Source organism: Schistocerca cancellata, chromosome 8 (assembly GCF_023864275.1).
Source record: "Schistocerca cancellata isolate TAMUIC-IGC-003103 chromosome 8, iqSchCanc2.1, whole genome shotgun sequence".
NCBI lineage: Eukaryota > Metazoa > Arthropoda > Insecta > Orthoptera > Acrididae > Schistocerca > Schistocerca cancellata.
The window spans coordinates 48,480,680-48,497,991 of NC_064633.1; the positions used below are offsets into that span (position 1 = coordinate 48,480,680).

The window sequence follows — 17,312 nt, forward strand, 5'->3', positions numbered from 1 at the left end:
TTTTCATAATATTGTTACATTCCATCCTGGATTTTCCATTTTTAGATCTGCTACACTACGCCTGTTTGTCCTCTTTTGGAGTACTGCTGCACGGTGTGGGATCCTTACCAGATAGGTTTAATAGAGTACCTCGAGAAAGTTCAAGGAAGGGCAGCACATTTCGTATTGTTGAGAAATAGAGGCAGAGTGTCACAGACATGATACGGGATTTGAGGTGGACATAATTAAAACAAAAGTTTCTCATTGTGAGGGGTCTTCTCATGAAATTTCAGTCACCAACTTTCTGCTCCAAATGCAAAAATATTTTGTTGATACCAACCTGCATAGGGAGAAACAGCCATCATAATAAAATAAGGGAAATCAGAGCTCACACAGAAAGATGTAGGTGTTCGTTTTTTCCACATGCTGTTAGTGTGGAATAACAGAATTCTTGTGAATGTGGTTCGATGAACCCTTTGCCATGCACTTAAGTGTGATTTGTAGAGGTAGATGCAGATGTAATGCGTGCATCCAGACCAGTGAGGGTGCAGTGTCATACTGATAAATGGGCTTGTATTGCAAAGGTTTTTGTAAATTTACTCAGTTTCGTAATCACTGACATAACATTACATATGCTCTTAATCCCTGAAGTTTCGCTTTATTTCCTCCTCCTCCTCCTCCTCCTCCTCCTCCTCTTGGTGCTTCAGTTTTTTGCAGGGCAGAGTAACTACTGCATTATACAACACATTGTTTTGACCTTGAATGAGAACCTCTTGGACACACTGTATTTTCGCAATGATATTATAGCCATTGGTTGCCACCCAGTCACAGTGATTATGAATGCAGTTGCAGTTATCTCTTTTCTGTAATATATGTGGATCTTTTTTTTTTTTCATGTTTGTAATAGTTAACAATTATGCTCAGTATACATGCAGGATTCATTTCATGTGATAAAGTTGGCAGTGAAAGTGACCAGATTTGCCCCGAATTCTGTAATACTACAAACAGAAGGATTAACTGGTAAAGCTAATGTGTCACAGATGGCGTCAACTATTAGATTGCCCCCAGGGGGCTCGCCACTCTTTGGCAGGCTTGTGCTTGGCTACCACGGGGCCCAGCCTTTGCATCATTTTTTCCCTCCCTTGCTGCATGTCTATCCTCGGGTGATTACCTGAGCTGCAACCATCCCAAATTGCCGATTGGTCCTTCTATGAGGTGTTTGGGAGGTGCGACCGGAGGTGTGAACAATCACCTGAGGTGGGTGCATCCCCTTGTGAAGGGCGTCCCCAGTTGGAAGGAGCATGCCATCGGAGACACTGGCAGCCATGGGGATTTTCTCGCAGTGAGTCAATCATCTTCACAATCAACGTCTACAAAATGTAAATGTAATGAGGCTAATGATTCAAAGACCCTTACCGCTGCACTGTGGTTCCTTGTGATGTTAAGTACTGAAGACGGTCAGTCCTTCGCTAGAATAAATCTTGTTAATTTTTCAGAAAGATGTTAGTGCAATTGATGGCCTTGTGAAATCCTGTTCTCATTTATGGAATGTGGAACTTTGCTTTTCAAGACTACTTCTGATTCTCAAGCATAATATCTGCTTGCCACCTCGCTTCTCCATGGTTACCCTGTTTGTGTCGGAGCCATAGAACTTTGAATTCTTCCCACAGTGTTATTTATACTAGGCTGCTCGACAGTCTAATTGAGGCTGAAATCCAATGTTACCTCTCTGATCAGGGTACAGTTGCCATCCATTGTGTAATGGAAAAGGTAGATTTCTCATTAGGGCCCACATGCACTAGTTTTCTCACCTTTGATAGACTGTTGCTTCCATCCAAGATAAAAGCAGGCTATGAAATTATCACAGTCCAGCCGTACATTCCAAACCCTATGCGTTGCTGTCAGTGTCATCGTTTCAAACACATTAGAATGTCTTTTCGACACCCAGTCAAATGTGTAACCTGTGGTAGGGAAATGTCTTTTCGACACCCAGTCAAATGTGTAACCTGTGGTAGGGATCTCCTTCTCCCCACTGTATCAACTGCAATGGTGGCCATGCTGCTGCCTCTCAGTATTGTCCTGTGTATCTTGATGAGCGGACTGTCCAGGAGATCTGGCTCCTTACCCATCGCTCGCAAGTTATTGGCTAGTTGCAAATGCTGTGTTATCCCGTCTGGCACCTATAGCTCTGTTCTTGTTAGTCCTCGCTCCATGAAGGACACAGCCACACAGACATGTGACACCCTGTTCAGCTCTGTGGTTTTGGAAGTCCCCATTATAAAGGTAGCATATTCATCCCCCCCCCCCTGTCCAGCTGTGCACCAAGATATCAAACTGTCCCTGCAAGGGGCAAAGCCACCAGCTACACAACCGGTAGCCCGGAAAGGACAGTAGTAGTTCTCCCATGAAGACTTCCTTCATCTCTCCAGCCAAACAACACCCGAGTCTTCCTCTAAACGGAAAGGCTCGAAGAAGTCCACCAAAGGCAAATGGTCTTCTCCTTCGCTAACTCGAAGATCCTCTTCCCCAGTGTCTCCACGTGATACCTTTGTCTGGCCGGCCTGCATGTCACCGGTGCGCGCCACCAACTGTTTTCCGCTTTGGACTCCACAGGCCGACGGCACAAGCAAGCCGACGCTTCTGTGGACCCCATGGAGCAGGATCCTCCTGCTTCTGTGCCCTGTAGTAGAGACTCTTCACAGGCTGTCAATCGTCAGCTGCCAAGATGACACCCCTACATCTCTTTGTCATGACTCTCCTCCAATGGAACGTTTATGGCCTTCGGTCCCACAAAGAAAATTTATGGCTGCTTTTAGCATTCCAGTGTCCCCTTATACTCTGCCTTCAGGAAATGATGTTGCGTCCTCATGACTGCTTTGAGTTTTCGCATTTTTTACCAGTTTGTTTTGACCTCCCCCGTGCAGTCGGCATTCCATCTCATGGGGGTGTCATGCTGCTCATACGGGATGACATTCATAGTCAACCCATCTCCCTGACTTCCCATCTTCAGACTGTTGCAGTTTGCCTTTTCCTTCCTCACCTGACTTTTTCCCTCTGTACCATTTATGTCCCTGTGTCATTCAGTGTCACCAGGGCAGATTCCTTCAGCTTATTGGGGAGTTACAGACCCCTTTTAGCTACTTGTTGATTTTAATAAGCATCCCCCCACCCCCTCTTTGGGGTTCTCCCAGGGCCTGTCAGAGACCCCTTTCGGGTCCAGGGGTTAGAATAGGCCCGAGGTATTCCTGCCTGTCGTAAGACGCGACTAAAAGGAGTCACACATTTCGGCCTTTGTGATGGTCCCCTGTCAGGTTTGACCTCCATCTTTTTAAATTTTCCTGAAGAGTGAGCCAACTGGGGAAGGGCGCATTACATGGTGCAACGTGTCCATCGTGCATTGAGATCTTGAGCCCACTTTCTCATTGTTGCATTGCAGTCCCGCCCATTCTCCATCTCTTGGGTGAGAATACCTTCCTGGCTGCGTTTTCCACCATGCAGTATGCAGTGTTGCTTTCTGCACGAACGATGGTCATGGACTTAGCAACTCGTATCCAGCATGGTAGCCAGTCCGCGTTGTGGTGGGGTCGCCATGTACCCTGTTGGTTGTAGCCCCCTGACAACACGGGTATTGCTCTGCTGATGCCTGTGCCGTTAACTCCCCACGTATGCCATGGAGTAGATGCCCATCTCCCTGGAGTGTCGGGACTCAATGCAATGCCCATCCTCACAGGTGGCCCTTGCTAAGGCTGGGTGGCACCCGTGGGGAGGGCTCCTGGTCAAAGTGAAGCGTAGTATGTCATCTCTTGCTTGTGGTCCACCACATGGGGGGAGGGATATATGGCTTCATGTCACAGCAGTAGACCATCACTGTGACCTTCTCGGGCAATGTGTCACCCTTGAAGACCAAGATAAAGGCACCAGTGGCAACCTGATTATCCCTCGCACCTCAATGGACACATTGGACGAAATGAACACCTCGCCACTCTAAATTGGCGTGCAGCTCATCATCAGACTGCAAAAGAAGGTCCCTGTGGAATATAATACCTTGGACCATGTTTAAGCTCTTATGGGGCATGAGGGTAACAGAAACATCCCCCAACTTGTCACAAGCGAGTAATGCTCTTGACTGCCCAGAGGATGCCATTTTTATCAAGACTGATCCAGAGCGCATTTTGGACAAGTCCTCCCACCTCCCCAAACTTGTCCTCCAAATGCTCCACAAAGAACCAAGGCTTCATGGGCATGAAAGATTCTCCGTCAACTATCATACATACGATGTACTGGGGCAATAAGCTTCATTGCCACCCTTAGCCTGGTTTCCTCCCATGGTGTGGCTAGGGAGGGGAATGATTTGGTGTCATATTTCTTAGTATATTGTCTGAGGGTCTGGCAAGATCTAGGTCCTCAGTGGACACCAGAATCTTCACCTCATACTCAGACACAGAGCTTGTAGGTAGTGGTGGTGTGGGTGCCACCCAATTCGCTTGGTCTTTGTGACCTTGCTTTTGGATTTCTCTCGCTGTTCCTTGGGTTTCCCTGGCTTGGAGGGCTTCAATGATTCAGTCTCAGGGACTGATCGTGAAGCCCTACGACCAGCTGCTTTTGGGCACTTCAGCCACTGGCGGGTGTCATCTTTCCCACTAGCAGAAACTTGGGAAGGGAGTGACTCAATGGGCCCCTTCCTAGTGAGAGGAGCTGAAGAAGACGTGTGCTTCTCCAGCTGAGAAGTGGGGACTGGTATCTCCGATGGTTGGAGGGGGGGAGGGGCAGTGCTCCTGAGGTAGGTGGTGCAGGAAATACAGGGAGGGAAGTGCCCCCCAGTGTGTGCTTGAGCAGTCTACAAGCTATCGATCAGTGCTACCCTCATCATCCTTTGGTAGCGTCCATTCACGAGTCCGTCTATGCCCTGGAATGGTCCAGTTGTTTAGTAGTGTTTGTCGGGACCCCAAGTCATGTTGAAATCCCAGGCAACGAACATGCTGACAGGCTGGCAAAACAGACTACACGGAAACTAATTAGGAAGATCGGCTTCTCTGCAACTGACCTTCATTCAGTACTAGGCTGCAAGGTTTTGCGGCTTTGGGAGATGAAATGGCATAACCTCAGCAAGCACAACAAATTGTGTGCCATTAAGAAGACTACGAATGTGTGACAGTACTCCATGCGGGCCTCTCGCAGGGACTCTGTGGTTCTCTGCCGGCTCCACATTGGCAACACTTAGGTGACACACGGCTACCTCTTGTACCGTGATGAGCCACCTCAGTGTCGGTGCAGTGCCCAGCTGACAGTGGCCAATATCTTGGTGAGCTGCCCTTCTTTGGCTGCCCTGCAGTGGGCTCTTCAGTTACCAGACTCGTCGCCATTAATTTTAGCTGACAACACCTATCGGCTAATTTAGTTTTATGTTTTAGACATGACGATGGGGTTTATCATTCTATATAAGTTTTGGCACATGCCTTTTGTCCCTTTGTGTTCTCCACTCTAATGCTTTTAGGGTTGATGTTTTAATGTGTCGCAGAGTGGCTGGTTTTTCCTTTTTATTCTTGTGGTCGGCCAGCCATGGTCTCTGCTCTCTTGTTTTTACCCCCTTCTACCTGTTTCTTGCTTCTGTGTTTTTTTCCTATTTTATTCATAGTAGTGTTGGTTGTCCTTCTGTTGTTCTTCTGGTTCTTCATTTCTCCTGTTATTGTGCTGTACGTCTCCTTTCTTTTCTTCTTTCCCTTGAGTAATTATTTTACCAGGAACAAGGGACTGATGACCTTACAGTTTGGTTCCCCCCCCCCCCCCCCCCCTCCCTCTTAAACCAATCAGCCAATCTGTCAGAGAGGTGCCATCTGGGCTGACCTTCTTAACCAACATAACCTCTTCTGCCTTAAAACTGTGGTACTCACTTTCCTTTCAGACTTCTCACACACCTATTCTTATTTGGACCTATCCTGCTGCACTGCCAACTTGCCCATCGTTAGAGTGGTCCCTTCTTTTTGACATCTACTTGAGCGACCATTTCCCGTGTGCTGTCCGTTTGCTGACTCCTACCCCATCTGTGTTCACACCCGAATGGCAGCTTACTAAGGCAACTGGCAGCTTTATTCTTCCCTGGCGACCTTCGAAGAACAAGATTTCCACATCTACATCTACATCCATACTCCGCAAGCCACCTGACGGTGTGTGGCGGAGGGTACCCTGAGTACCTCTATCGGTTCTCCCTTCTATTCCAGTCTCATACTGTTCGTGGAAAGAAGGATTGTCGGTATGCTTCTGTGTGGGCTCTAATCTCTCTGATTTTATCCTCATGGTCTCTTCGCGAGATATACGTAGGAGGGAGAAATATACTGCTTGACTCTTCGGTGAAGGTATGTTCTCGAAACTTCAACAAAAGCCCGTACCGAGCGTCTCTCCTGCAGAGTCTTCCACTGGAGTTTATCTATCATCTCCATAACGCTTTCGCGATTACTAAATGATCCTGTAACAAAGCGCGCTGCTCTCCGTTGGATCTTCTCTATCTCTTCTATCGACCCTATCTGGTACGGATCCCACACTGCTGAGCAGTATTCAAGCAGTGGGCGAACAAGCATACTGTAACCTACTTCCTTTGTTTTGGGATTGCATTTCCATAGAATTCTTCCAATGAATCTGTCTGGCATCTGCTTTACCGACGATCAACTTTATTTGATCATTCCATTTTAAATCACTCCTAATGCGTACTCCCAGATAATTTATGGAATTAACTGCTTCCAGATGCTGACCTGCTATTTTGTAGCTAAATGATAAGGGATCTATCTTTCTATGTATTCGCAGCACATTACACTTGTCTACATTGAGATTCAATTGCCATTCCCTGCACCATGCGTCAATTCGCTGCAGATCCTCCTGCATTTCAGTACAATTTTCCATTGCTACAACCTCTCGATACACCACAGCATCATCTGCAAAAAGCCTCAGTGAACTTCCGATGTCATCCACAAGGTCATTTATGTATACTGTGAATAGCAACGGTCCTATGACACTCCCCTGCGGCACACCTGAAATTACTCTTACTTCGGAAGACTTCTCTCCATTGAGAATGACATGCTGCGTTCTGTTATCTAGGAACTCTTCAATCCAATCACACAATTGGTCTGATAGTCCATATGCTCTTACTTTGTTCATTAAATGACTGTGGGGAACTGTATCGAACGCCTTACGGAAGTCAAGAAACACAGCATCTACCTGTGAACCCATGTCTATGGCCCTGTGAGTCTCTTGGACAAATAGCGCGAGCTGTGTTTCACACGACTGTCTTTTTCGAAACCCATGCTGATTCCTACAGAGTAGATTTCTAGTCTCCAGAAAAGTCATTATACTCGAACATATTACGTGTTCCAAAATTCTACAACTGATCGACGTTATAGATATAGGTCTATAGTTCTGCACATCTGTTCGACGTCCCTTCTTGAAAATGGGGATGACCTGTGCCCTTTTCCAATCCTTTGGAACGCTACGCTCTTCTAGAGACCTACGGTACACCGCTGCAAGAAGGGGGGCAAGTTCCTTCGCGTACTCTGTGTAAAATCGAACTGGTATCCCATCAGGTCCAGCAGCCTTTCCTCTTTTGAGCGATTTTAATTGTTTCTCTATCCATCTGTCGTCTATTTCGATATCTACCATTTTGTCATCTGTGCGCAGTTGTGATGACGAGGTGGAGTATTTCACAAACGTTATCCTCACTGATGCAGAACGTTCCATTCCTCACAATTCCTCTTTACCACGCCATGTCCCATTTCCTTGGTGGACTGAGGCATGCCGCGATGCAATTTGCACATGGAGATATGTTCTCCGCATTTTTAACCGCCATCCTACAATGGCAAACTGCATTCATTATAAACATATGCATGCAAAGTGTCGTTGCATTCTTCAGGATATCAAAAGAGCTAGCTGGATTTCATTCAATAGTTCCTTGAACAGTTTAACCCTTTCCTCTGTCGTGTGGGCCAATCTCCAATGGCTCTCTGGAACCAAGATCCATTTGCAAATTTCTGGCCTGACAGTAACAGACAATGTCATTGTGGACCCTATGGCCATCTTGGCAACACCTTGGGCTGCCATTTTGGGGACCTTTCGAGCTCTTCTCACTATCACCCAGCCTTCCTCCATCGGAAACGAGCAGAGGCGACTCGGGCAATACCCTTCTCTTCTCCGAATCATGAGTGCTAGAATGCCTTTGCTGTGAGGGAGTTAGATCGTGCTCTGAGTTCATCCCAATCCCCCGCTCCAGGGCCAGATGCCGTCCACATTCAGATGTTGCAGCACTTTCTCTTGCGGGCAAACACTTTCTGCTTAACAAATACAACCGCATATGGTCAGAGAGCACATTTCCTGGACGTTGGTGTGAAGCCACCGTTGTACCCACACCTAAGCCCGATAAGGACAAAAACCTTCCTTCTAGCTACTGCTCCATCTCTCTTACCAGCCACTTTTGCAAGGTGATGGAACATATGATTCTTACCTGGCTGGTATGGTGGCTAGAGTCGTGCAATTTACTGAGTGCACAGTGTGGATTTCGAGCATGGCATTCTGCAGTTGACCATCTTGTTACTTTGTCCACCTATGGCATGAACATTTTTCTGTGGAAATTCCAGACTGCGGATGTGTTTTTTGATTTGGAGAAGGCCTACAACACCTGCTGGAGAACCGGTATCCTCCGTACTTTTCACACGTGGGGCTTCTGTGGCCACCTGCTGTGTTTCCTTCAGGAATTTTTTAAGACACAGTTTTCAAGGGGTGTGTGTGTGGGTGTGTGTGTGTGTGTGTGTGTGTGGGTGTGTGTGTGTGTGTGTGTGTGTGTGTTCTGCCTTGTTGGACACTATCCAGGAAAACGGTGTGCCTCAGGGTTCCATCCTGAGCGTCTTTCTCTTTGCTATTACCATTAACGCTGTAATGGCCTGTCTCCCACCAGTCATCTCTGGCTCACTTCTTGTTGATGATTTTGCTATCTATTGCAGTTCTCCACGAACCTGTCTCATTGAGTGACGTCTTGAGCGAAGTCTCAATCATCTTTACTCTTGGAGCAACGACAATGGCTTTTGTTTTTCCACTGAAAAAACCATTTGTATGAATTTCTGGTGGCGCAATTGGTTTCCCCCACCATCTTTACATCTTGGGCCTGTTGCTCTTAAGTTTGTTGAAACTACAAAATTTCTGGGGCTCATGCTCGATAGGAAACCCTCGTGGTCCTCCCATGTGTCATACCTGGTGGCCCGCTGTACGTTGTCCCTCAGTGTCCTACATGTCCTCAACAGTACTTCCTGGGGTGCAGATTGAACCACCCTGCTCAATTTGTACTGGTCCCTTGTCCATTCAAAACTAGACTACAGGTGCTTTTTTTATGCATATGCATGTCCGGCCCTCTTACGCTGTCTCAACACAATTCACCATCTTGTCATCCATTTGGTCACTGGCACCTTTTATACTAGCCTGGTTGAGAGTCTGTATGCCAAAGTCTGTATGCCAAAGCTGCTGAACTACCACTGTCCCACTGCTGTGACTTTCTCCTGAGCAGGTATGCATGCTGTTTGTCTGCCATGCCTGACCACCTATCCATTGCCTCCGTCTTCAATGACTCCTTTGATCGCCATTATAGGGAGTGTCCCTCTTCTGTTACCTCATGGAGTCCACTTTCGGTTCTTGCTCCAGTGGCTTAACTTCACATGACCTGCAGCTTTCCTGGTGGGTGTGAACCCTTCACCACCTTGGCTTTGTCCGGCGGCCTGTGCTCACTTGGCCTTCATTCGCTTCCTAAAGACAGTACTCCAGTCCCCCCCAGGGGGTCCACAACTCTTTTGTGGATACGTGCGTAGCGAGCACAGGACCCTGAGCTAATGTGGCCTTCCTTCCTTTCCGGGCTGCATACCTTCCCTTTCCGCATCCCTCCCCATCCCCCATCTTCGCCCCCCGCCCCCCACCCCACCTCCGCGTATTTCCTTCCCTTTCTCCCCCTCTGGGAGTATGTTTTGTGCCTACGTCCGGAGACGGACGCTCGAAACTGTAACAAATTCTTTGCTTTCTCTGCTTGCAAGTCTTCGTCCTTCCTTTGTCCTTCTCTTTTCCTTACCTCTTCTCTTTGCCCTTTTCTCCGCTGCGGCGTTCGAGACCTCTCTTCTTTCTCTTTTTTCCTCCCTGTGTGTGTCTGAAGGCCGACCCACGCATTTCCATGCGTAGCCGGTGACGGGGTAACGCGTAATTCCTCGCCCCGGGTAGACAGGTAGGACACATACGTACCCCCTGGTAACAGCCAGGCCCAGGGAGGGGTGATTACCCGAGCTGATACCTTCTGAAAGTGCCGATTGGTCCCTCCGTCCGTTTGTCGGGAGGTGTGACCTGAGGTGTGAACAATCACCTAAGGCGGGGGTGCCCTCAGAGAGGGCCCCCACAAGGGAGGAGCGCGCCATCGGAGACGCCGGTAATCATACGGGATTCTTCCGCAATGGTTTCCTCACCTTCCACTATGTCTGCTCACAAGCGTAAGTTCACTGAGTCTCAACCACAGACAGTTCTTCCATCGTTGCCACAGTTCCTTGTTGTTTCTCGGTCTGACGAAGGTCACGACTTCTCCACGGTCAACCCTTTCATTATTCAGAAAGGTGTCGACGCAATTGCAGGTCCTGTCAAGTCTTGTTCCAGATTACGGAATGGCACCCTGTTGTTAGAAACACACAGTGCCCTCCAGGCACAAAAATTGCTGCGTACTTCTCTGCTCCACACCTTCCCTGTCCGGGTGGAACCGCACCGTACCTTAAATTCCTCGCGTGGAGTCGTTTATACACGCTCCCTCGATGGATTGTCTGACGAAGAAATTCAGCACTATCTGTCTGACCAGGGCGTAACAACTGTTCATAGAGTTATGAAACGGGTTGACACGAACATCATTCCAACCCGTACTGTCTTCTTGACATTTGACAAAGTTCAACTCCCATCGAAAATCAAAGCAGGCTATGAGATAATTTCCGTTCGCCCTTACATCCCAAACCCTACGCGTTGCTATCGGTGTCAGCGGTTCAATCACACCAGCCAGTCCTGTTCCAATCCGGCCAAATGTGTTACGTGTGGCAAGGATGCCCAGGAGGGTGCTTGTCCACCTCCATCCTCTCGTTGCATCAACTGTATGGGTGATCATGCTGCTTCCTCTCGAGATTGCCCCGTTTTTAAGGACGAAAAGATCATCCAGGAAATCAGAGTGAAGGAAAAGGTGTCGACCTTTGCTGCTCGAAAATTATTCGCCAGTCGACAGCCCACCGTGCCTCAGACAGGAAAATACAGCACTGTCCTTGCCTCTCCTCGGCCAACAAAGGAGGCGGCCACGCAGACTTGTGACCGTACCTTTAGTGCCACGGTCGTCAGATCGGCCAGCGCAAAGATCACCCGTTCAACCTCCCCACCTGCCCACTCTATGGCTCACCCTTCATTGGGTTCTGCTAAATCTCGAGGCCAAAAGTCAGACACCAAGACTTCGAAAAAAGAGCATACTCGTGAAGATGTTTTACGTACTCCAACTTCACAACCATCAGTTCCTCCTTCATCTAAACATCATGTTTCCAAGAAGGCTAGTAAAAAACCCACTTCATCTCCTTCTCCGCCAAGGCGTGTCTCATCTACAGCACCACCTGGCGGTAATCGACCCTCGGCCGTCTTCTGTGTCGCCGAGGCGCACTGCTGGCGGCCGATCAACCGGCCGACCGCTGGTGGCAGGAGCTGCTCCTGAACAATCTATGGATCAGGATCTTCTGCCTTCGGCTGAATACCATTCCATGCTGTCGGTCGCAAGCTCTGAGCAGTCGCTGAGTTGACGGCAACCTTGGTCACATTCCTCCATTTTCTGTTCACCCTATGTCCATTATCCACTGGAATATCTGCGGCCTTTGAGCCAATCAGGATGAATTGTCGATCCTCTTACGATCCTACTCGCCGGTCATCTTCTGTCTTCAGGAAACAAAGCTGCGTCCCCATGACCGCTTTGTTCTCCCCCATTTTCAGTCCGTCCGAGTTGATCTCCCCTCTGTTGAAGGCACTCCAGCACATGGAGGACTCATGATTCTTCTCCATGATACTCTCCATCATCACCCAATGCCCTTAAACACTTCCTTCCAAGCTGTCGCCGTCCGTCTTTCCCTTTCTGTATATACCTTTTCTCTTTGTACTGTATACATTCCATCGTCCACACCAATGGCACGAGCTGATCTCCTTCATCTTCTTGGTCAGCTTCCACCTCCATATTTGCTGGTTGGGGACTTCAGTGCCCACCACCCGCTTTGGGGATCTCCACATCCTTGTCCGCGTGGCTCACTATCGCTAGAAGTCTTCCACCAAGCAGATCTAGTTTGCCTCAACACTGGGGACCCTACATTTTTGTCTGCCTCCATGACAAATTTCTCTCATTTGGACCTTTCGGTCGGTACTGTTCCGCTAGCTCGGCGCTTTGAATGGTTCGCCCTTGATGATAAACACTCGAGTGACCACTTTCCATGTGTCCTTAGACTGCAGCCTCAACAGCCATATATGCGCCCACGACGCTGGAAGTTTGCCCAAGCCGATTGGACACTTTTTTCGTCTCTAGCGACATTCGATGACCATTACTTTCCTAGCGTCGATGATGAGGTCATACAATCTACAGACATTATTCTTACAGCTGTGGAACGTTCAATACCATGCACATCCGCATTGCCCTGGCACCCCCCAGTTCCTTGGTGGAACGCGGCATGCCGTGACGCAATACGTGAGCGGCGACGTGCTCTTCGCGTTTTCCACCACCATCCTACTTTGGACAACTGTATCCGCTATAAGCAGTTCCGAGCACGATGCTATCGCGTCATCCGTGATAGCAAGAAGGAAAGCTGGAAATTCTTTACTAGCTCATTTAACACCTTCACTCCCTCCTCGAAAGTTTGGAGTCGGATTCAACGGTTCTCAGGTGCGCCTAGTTTCTCCCCGGTCTCTGGGCTCACTGTTGCGCGTGATATATTAGTGGACCCCGTCGCAATTTCTAGCTCATTGGGTCAACACTTTGCTGAGATTTTGAGCTCTTCAAATTACCCACCAGCATTTCTCCCGAAGAAACGTGCAGCAGAAGTGCGACCTATTGCTTTCTCCTCTCAAAATCGCAAAAGCTACAATACTGTTTTCTCCATGCGGGAACTCCAACATGCACTCTCTTCTTCTCGCTCCTCCGCCCAAGGACCGGATGGTATCCACATCCAAATGTTGCTGCCTTTATCATACCATAGTCTGCTTTACCTCCTTTGCCTTTATAATCGAATTTGGACTGACAGTACTTTTCCCAGACGATGGCGGGAAGCTATAGTCATTCCTGTTCCGAAACCTGGAAAGGACAAACATCTCCCCTCTAGCTATTGCCCCATTTCTCTCAGGAGTAGTGTCTGTAAGGTTTTGGAGCGTATGGTGAATTGCCGTTTAGCTTTGTGGCTGGAGTCCCGCAGTCTTTTAACACCTGCCCAATGCGGTTTCCGAAAGCATCGTTCTGCAGTTGACCATCTTGTTGCTCTCTCCACTTATATCATGAACAATTTTCTCCGGAAACGCCAAACAGTAGCAATATTTTTTGGTCTGGAGAGAGCATACGATACCTGTTGGAGGACAGGCATCCTCCGCACACTGTTCTCTTGGGGCTTTCGAGGTCGGCTGCCCCTTTTTCTTCACGAATTTATGGCAGAGCGCACATTTAGAGTCGTCTGTGGCGTTCCTCTGGCTCCCAGGACACGTTGGTATCTGTGGCAATGAGGCGGCCGATATAGCGGCCAAGGCTGCAGTCTCTCTTCTTCGGCCAGCTATTCGATAGATTCCCTTCGCCGATCTATGGAGCGTTTTATGTCATGTTGTTCTTTTATGGCACGCACATTGGTAGACACTTCCCCATAATAAATTGCGGGACGTGAAAGCTCTTCCCTGTGCTTGGACCTCTTCCTCCCGAACGCGTCGTCGGGAGGAGGTAATTTTAATTAGACTCCAGATAGGGCACTGCCTTTTTAGCAATCGACATCTTTTAAGCGGCGATCCTCCCCCACTCTGTCCCCACTGCTCTCAGCTGTGGACGGTAAGACACGTTTTAATTGAGTGCCCCTATTTTACTCCGTTATGCGCCTGTCTGCAGCTGCCGCCTGATATATCGTCCATTTTAGCAGATGACACGCGCTCGGCCGATCGCATTCTCGAGTTTATTAGTGCCAGTGAGATGAGATGACGGCAGTCATTTGAAGCTCTTTTTGGGGACAACCAACCCCTTTCTGTAGTGGATTTTTAAGCTTTCCTTCTGCTTTTAGTTTCTCCAGTTTTTTGAGTTTTGTTCCCATTGCTGCTGCTTTCCATTTTCGTTTTTTATCGTTTCCTAAGTCACAGACCGGGTGCTAATGGCCATAGCAGTTTTGCGCCCTAAAAAAAAAAAAAAAAAAAAAAAAAATACTCCAGTCTCACTCTATCACCTTCAATTTCACGACCTTCGCATATTCGCATATAACTTCGTGATAGTACCTTTGTGTACACTGATGGCTCTCGGATTGACTGTGGTGTCGGGTGTGCACAGATGTTTTTCAGTATCAGCTTCTGGCACACTGCTCAGTATTCACAGCAGAGCTCTTCGGCCTGTATCAGGCCACAGAATACATCTGGCAACACAGGCTTTTCAATTGTGTCCTCTGCTCAGACTCTTTCAGCAGCCTTCAAAGTCTCTTTTTGCTGTACATCACCCATCTGTTAGGGCAATTGGTCCAGGAAAACTGTTACATGCTCACGCCTGATGGAACCACTGTGATGTTTATGTGGATTCCTGGTCATGTTGATCTGCAAGGAAACAAGGCTGCTGACGCTGCTGCCGAGCCGGCAGTTCTTGCCTCTCAGCCCTCTAGTTCCTGTATTCCCTCCAATGATCTCTGTGTTGCCATCTGTCAGGTGGTGGTATCACTTTGGCGTTGTCGTTGGTCCTCCCTTCATGGGAAGCTTCAGATTATTAAGCCTCTTCCAGTGGCTTGGACAACCTCCTCTCAGCCCTCCTGCTATGAGGAGGTAATTTTAACTAGGTTGCTTATTGAGCACTGCCTTTTTAGCCACTGCCATTTGTTGAGTGGTACTCCCCCATCACTTTGTTCACATTGCACCCAGGTTTTCCTGACAGAATGCCTATTTTTTAACCATTTACGTTCCCGCTTAGGTTTGCCGTCTGATTTATTAGCCGTTTTAGCCAACGACGTGCGGGCTGTGATTGCCTTTTACTTTTTATCCATAATAGCAATATGGCAAAGGCCATTTAATTTTTAGTTGTGGACCTCTGTTTTTCTATGGTGTGGTGTATTTTATAGACCTTTCACCACATCCCTGTAGTCATTTTTTAACTTCTGTGCCTCTTCATGTTCTATAATTTTGACATGGGTGCGGACAACCGTAGTTGTTTTTGCTCCCAAAAACAAGACAAAACAAAACAAAACAAAACATCAGTTTCCCATGGCTAAGGACACTATGAATATGTGTATGTACAGACTCTGCTGAGTTAAAGATAGTACTGTGTGGTTTATGAAAGATGCAAATTTGATCTGTTCATCAACCACAGTACGAGTAGTGATGTGATAGTATGTTAATTCGACCTTTTTCTTCTTTTCATATTAGGATCATGGCTGTTGTATTGGCCATGTGCTTGGAGTATAGCTATGGCAGCCTCTCCTGGTTCCTGGCCTGATCCACTCCTACTGGGACTGTTTGGCATTGGTGCCATTTTGATGCGTGGTGCAGGCTGTACTGTTAATGACATGTGGGATCGTGATATAGATTCAAAAGTAAGTGTATTTTGTTTTGTATTAATATTTCTTGGTAGAATGTGAGCTCTTTAACTTTCTCATAAAATATATTGTTCAATTGGTTTAATTTGGAACAAATTTCATTACTTAAGGATTGTTTTCGAATTGTTGTTGAAAGCATATCTGCCAGGGTATTTGTAGTTTTGGAGAAGGCAAGCATGAAAACATAAGTAACATTTCAAAACAAAATATGAACACTGTGTTATTATTATTATCATCTTCTCATGTCTGTAGCTGGAGGAAACAGTTGTCTTGACACAATACATCAGCCATCTTCAGACTGAGTGCTGTTTACTAAATCTTGCCATAACTGATCTAGTGAACAGCGCTCTCACCTGAAGAAGGTGGCCGTATTGACACCTGAAATATTTTAGTAAGATAAAAGTATACCTGAGAATAATATGGTGGATTAATATGCTGGGAAAATTCACAGTGTCACATCAGTGCTGTATGATCTTAAAGTAACTCTAAAGTGAGAATTTTCTGACTAACACTACTCAATTTGTGATGGTACACCGTACCGGAACCTCTGCTCTGACCCCCCCTCCCCCCGCCCCCCCCCCCCCCCAAAAAAAAAAAAAAAAAAAAAAAAAAGAATATCAGAACAGAACCACAGGTTTTTAGATGTGGTGCAATAAAACTTTATTTTTTATCAGTACAGATGCTGTACTTGCACTTTTAAAATGCACAGAAAGCATTAAAATAATGTTTTAAGAAGTAGTATAAACCTAAAAAACACCCCTCCCCACTCCAGAGGGTCACCGTGCTGGAACCTCATTTTTACAAATGAAGCACTGTGAATAAATATAAAGATATAGGAAAATGGTTTTGCTGAGTGTGTAAGAGTCAGACAGCAGATACAATGGTTATATGTGTATGCTATAAATACTGATTGCAGATTCAACTTTAAATAGTAGCTCTTCCTATAACTGACTAAATAAGTTGGTTCCAAGTGATAGTAAGGCAACTTATGAAGTACAAAGTTCAGAAGATTCAAGTGCTGTGATGGATCTTGCCTTCAGATCCCTTAGATACATCAGCTAAGAGAGATTTGAAACTTCCTGGCAGATTAAAACTGTGTACCGGACCGAGACTCGAACCCGGGACCTTTGCCTTTTGCGGGCAAGTGCTCTACCAACTGAGCTATCCAACCACGACTCACGCCCCGTCCTCACAGCTTTACTTCCACCAGTACCTCGTCTCCTACCTTCTAAACTTTACAGAAGCTCTCCTGTAAGAGCATACGTACTGAAAATTTTAGTTTGCAGGAAATTGATTTTAAAGAAAAAACTTATGAACTTTGTTACTTACATGGCCCTTCTTTGGCCTCTAGCAGGTCTTCCAGCTTCTTTTTCACCTTCCTGGATGTTTGTCTTGCTTTCTTGGCCATATTAGATGCAGACCTGTCTACATCGGCTATCCTCATTTTATCGCAGTGTTGCAGCCCAGTGATGATATTATCACCAGGGTTAATTCCCAGCTTTTTCAGTACCCAACACT

The 17,312-nt window shown here is 47.1% G+C and overlaps 1 protein-coding gene across 1 annotated transcript in view; it reads left to right on the forward strand.

Annotated features, from left to right (window-relative positions):
* LOC126094984 (4-hydroxybenzoate polyprenyltransferase, mitochondrial) overlaps positions 1-17,312 on the forward strand; it is a 105,855-nt gene that overhangs the window by 9,850 nt on the left and 78,693 nt on the right. Inside the window, exon 2 of the mRNA XM_049909639.1 lies at positions 15,625-15,791. Coding sequence (XP_049765596.1) covers positions 15,625-15,791 — 167 coding nt within the window. The remainder of the gene's footprint in view (positions 1-15,624; positions 15,792-17,312) is intronic.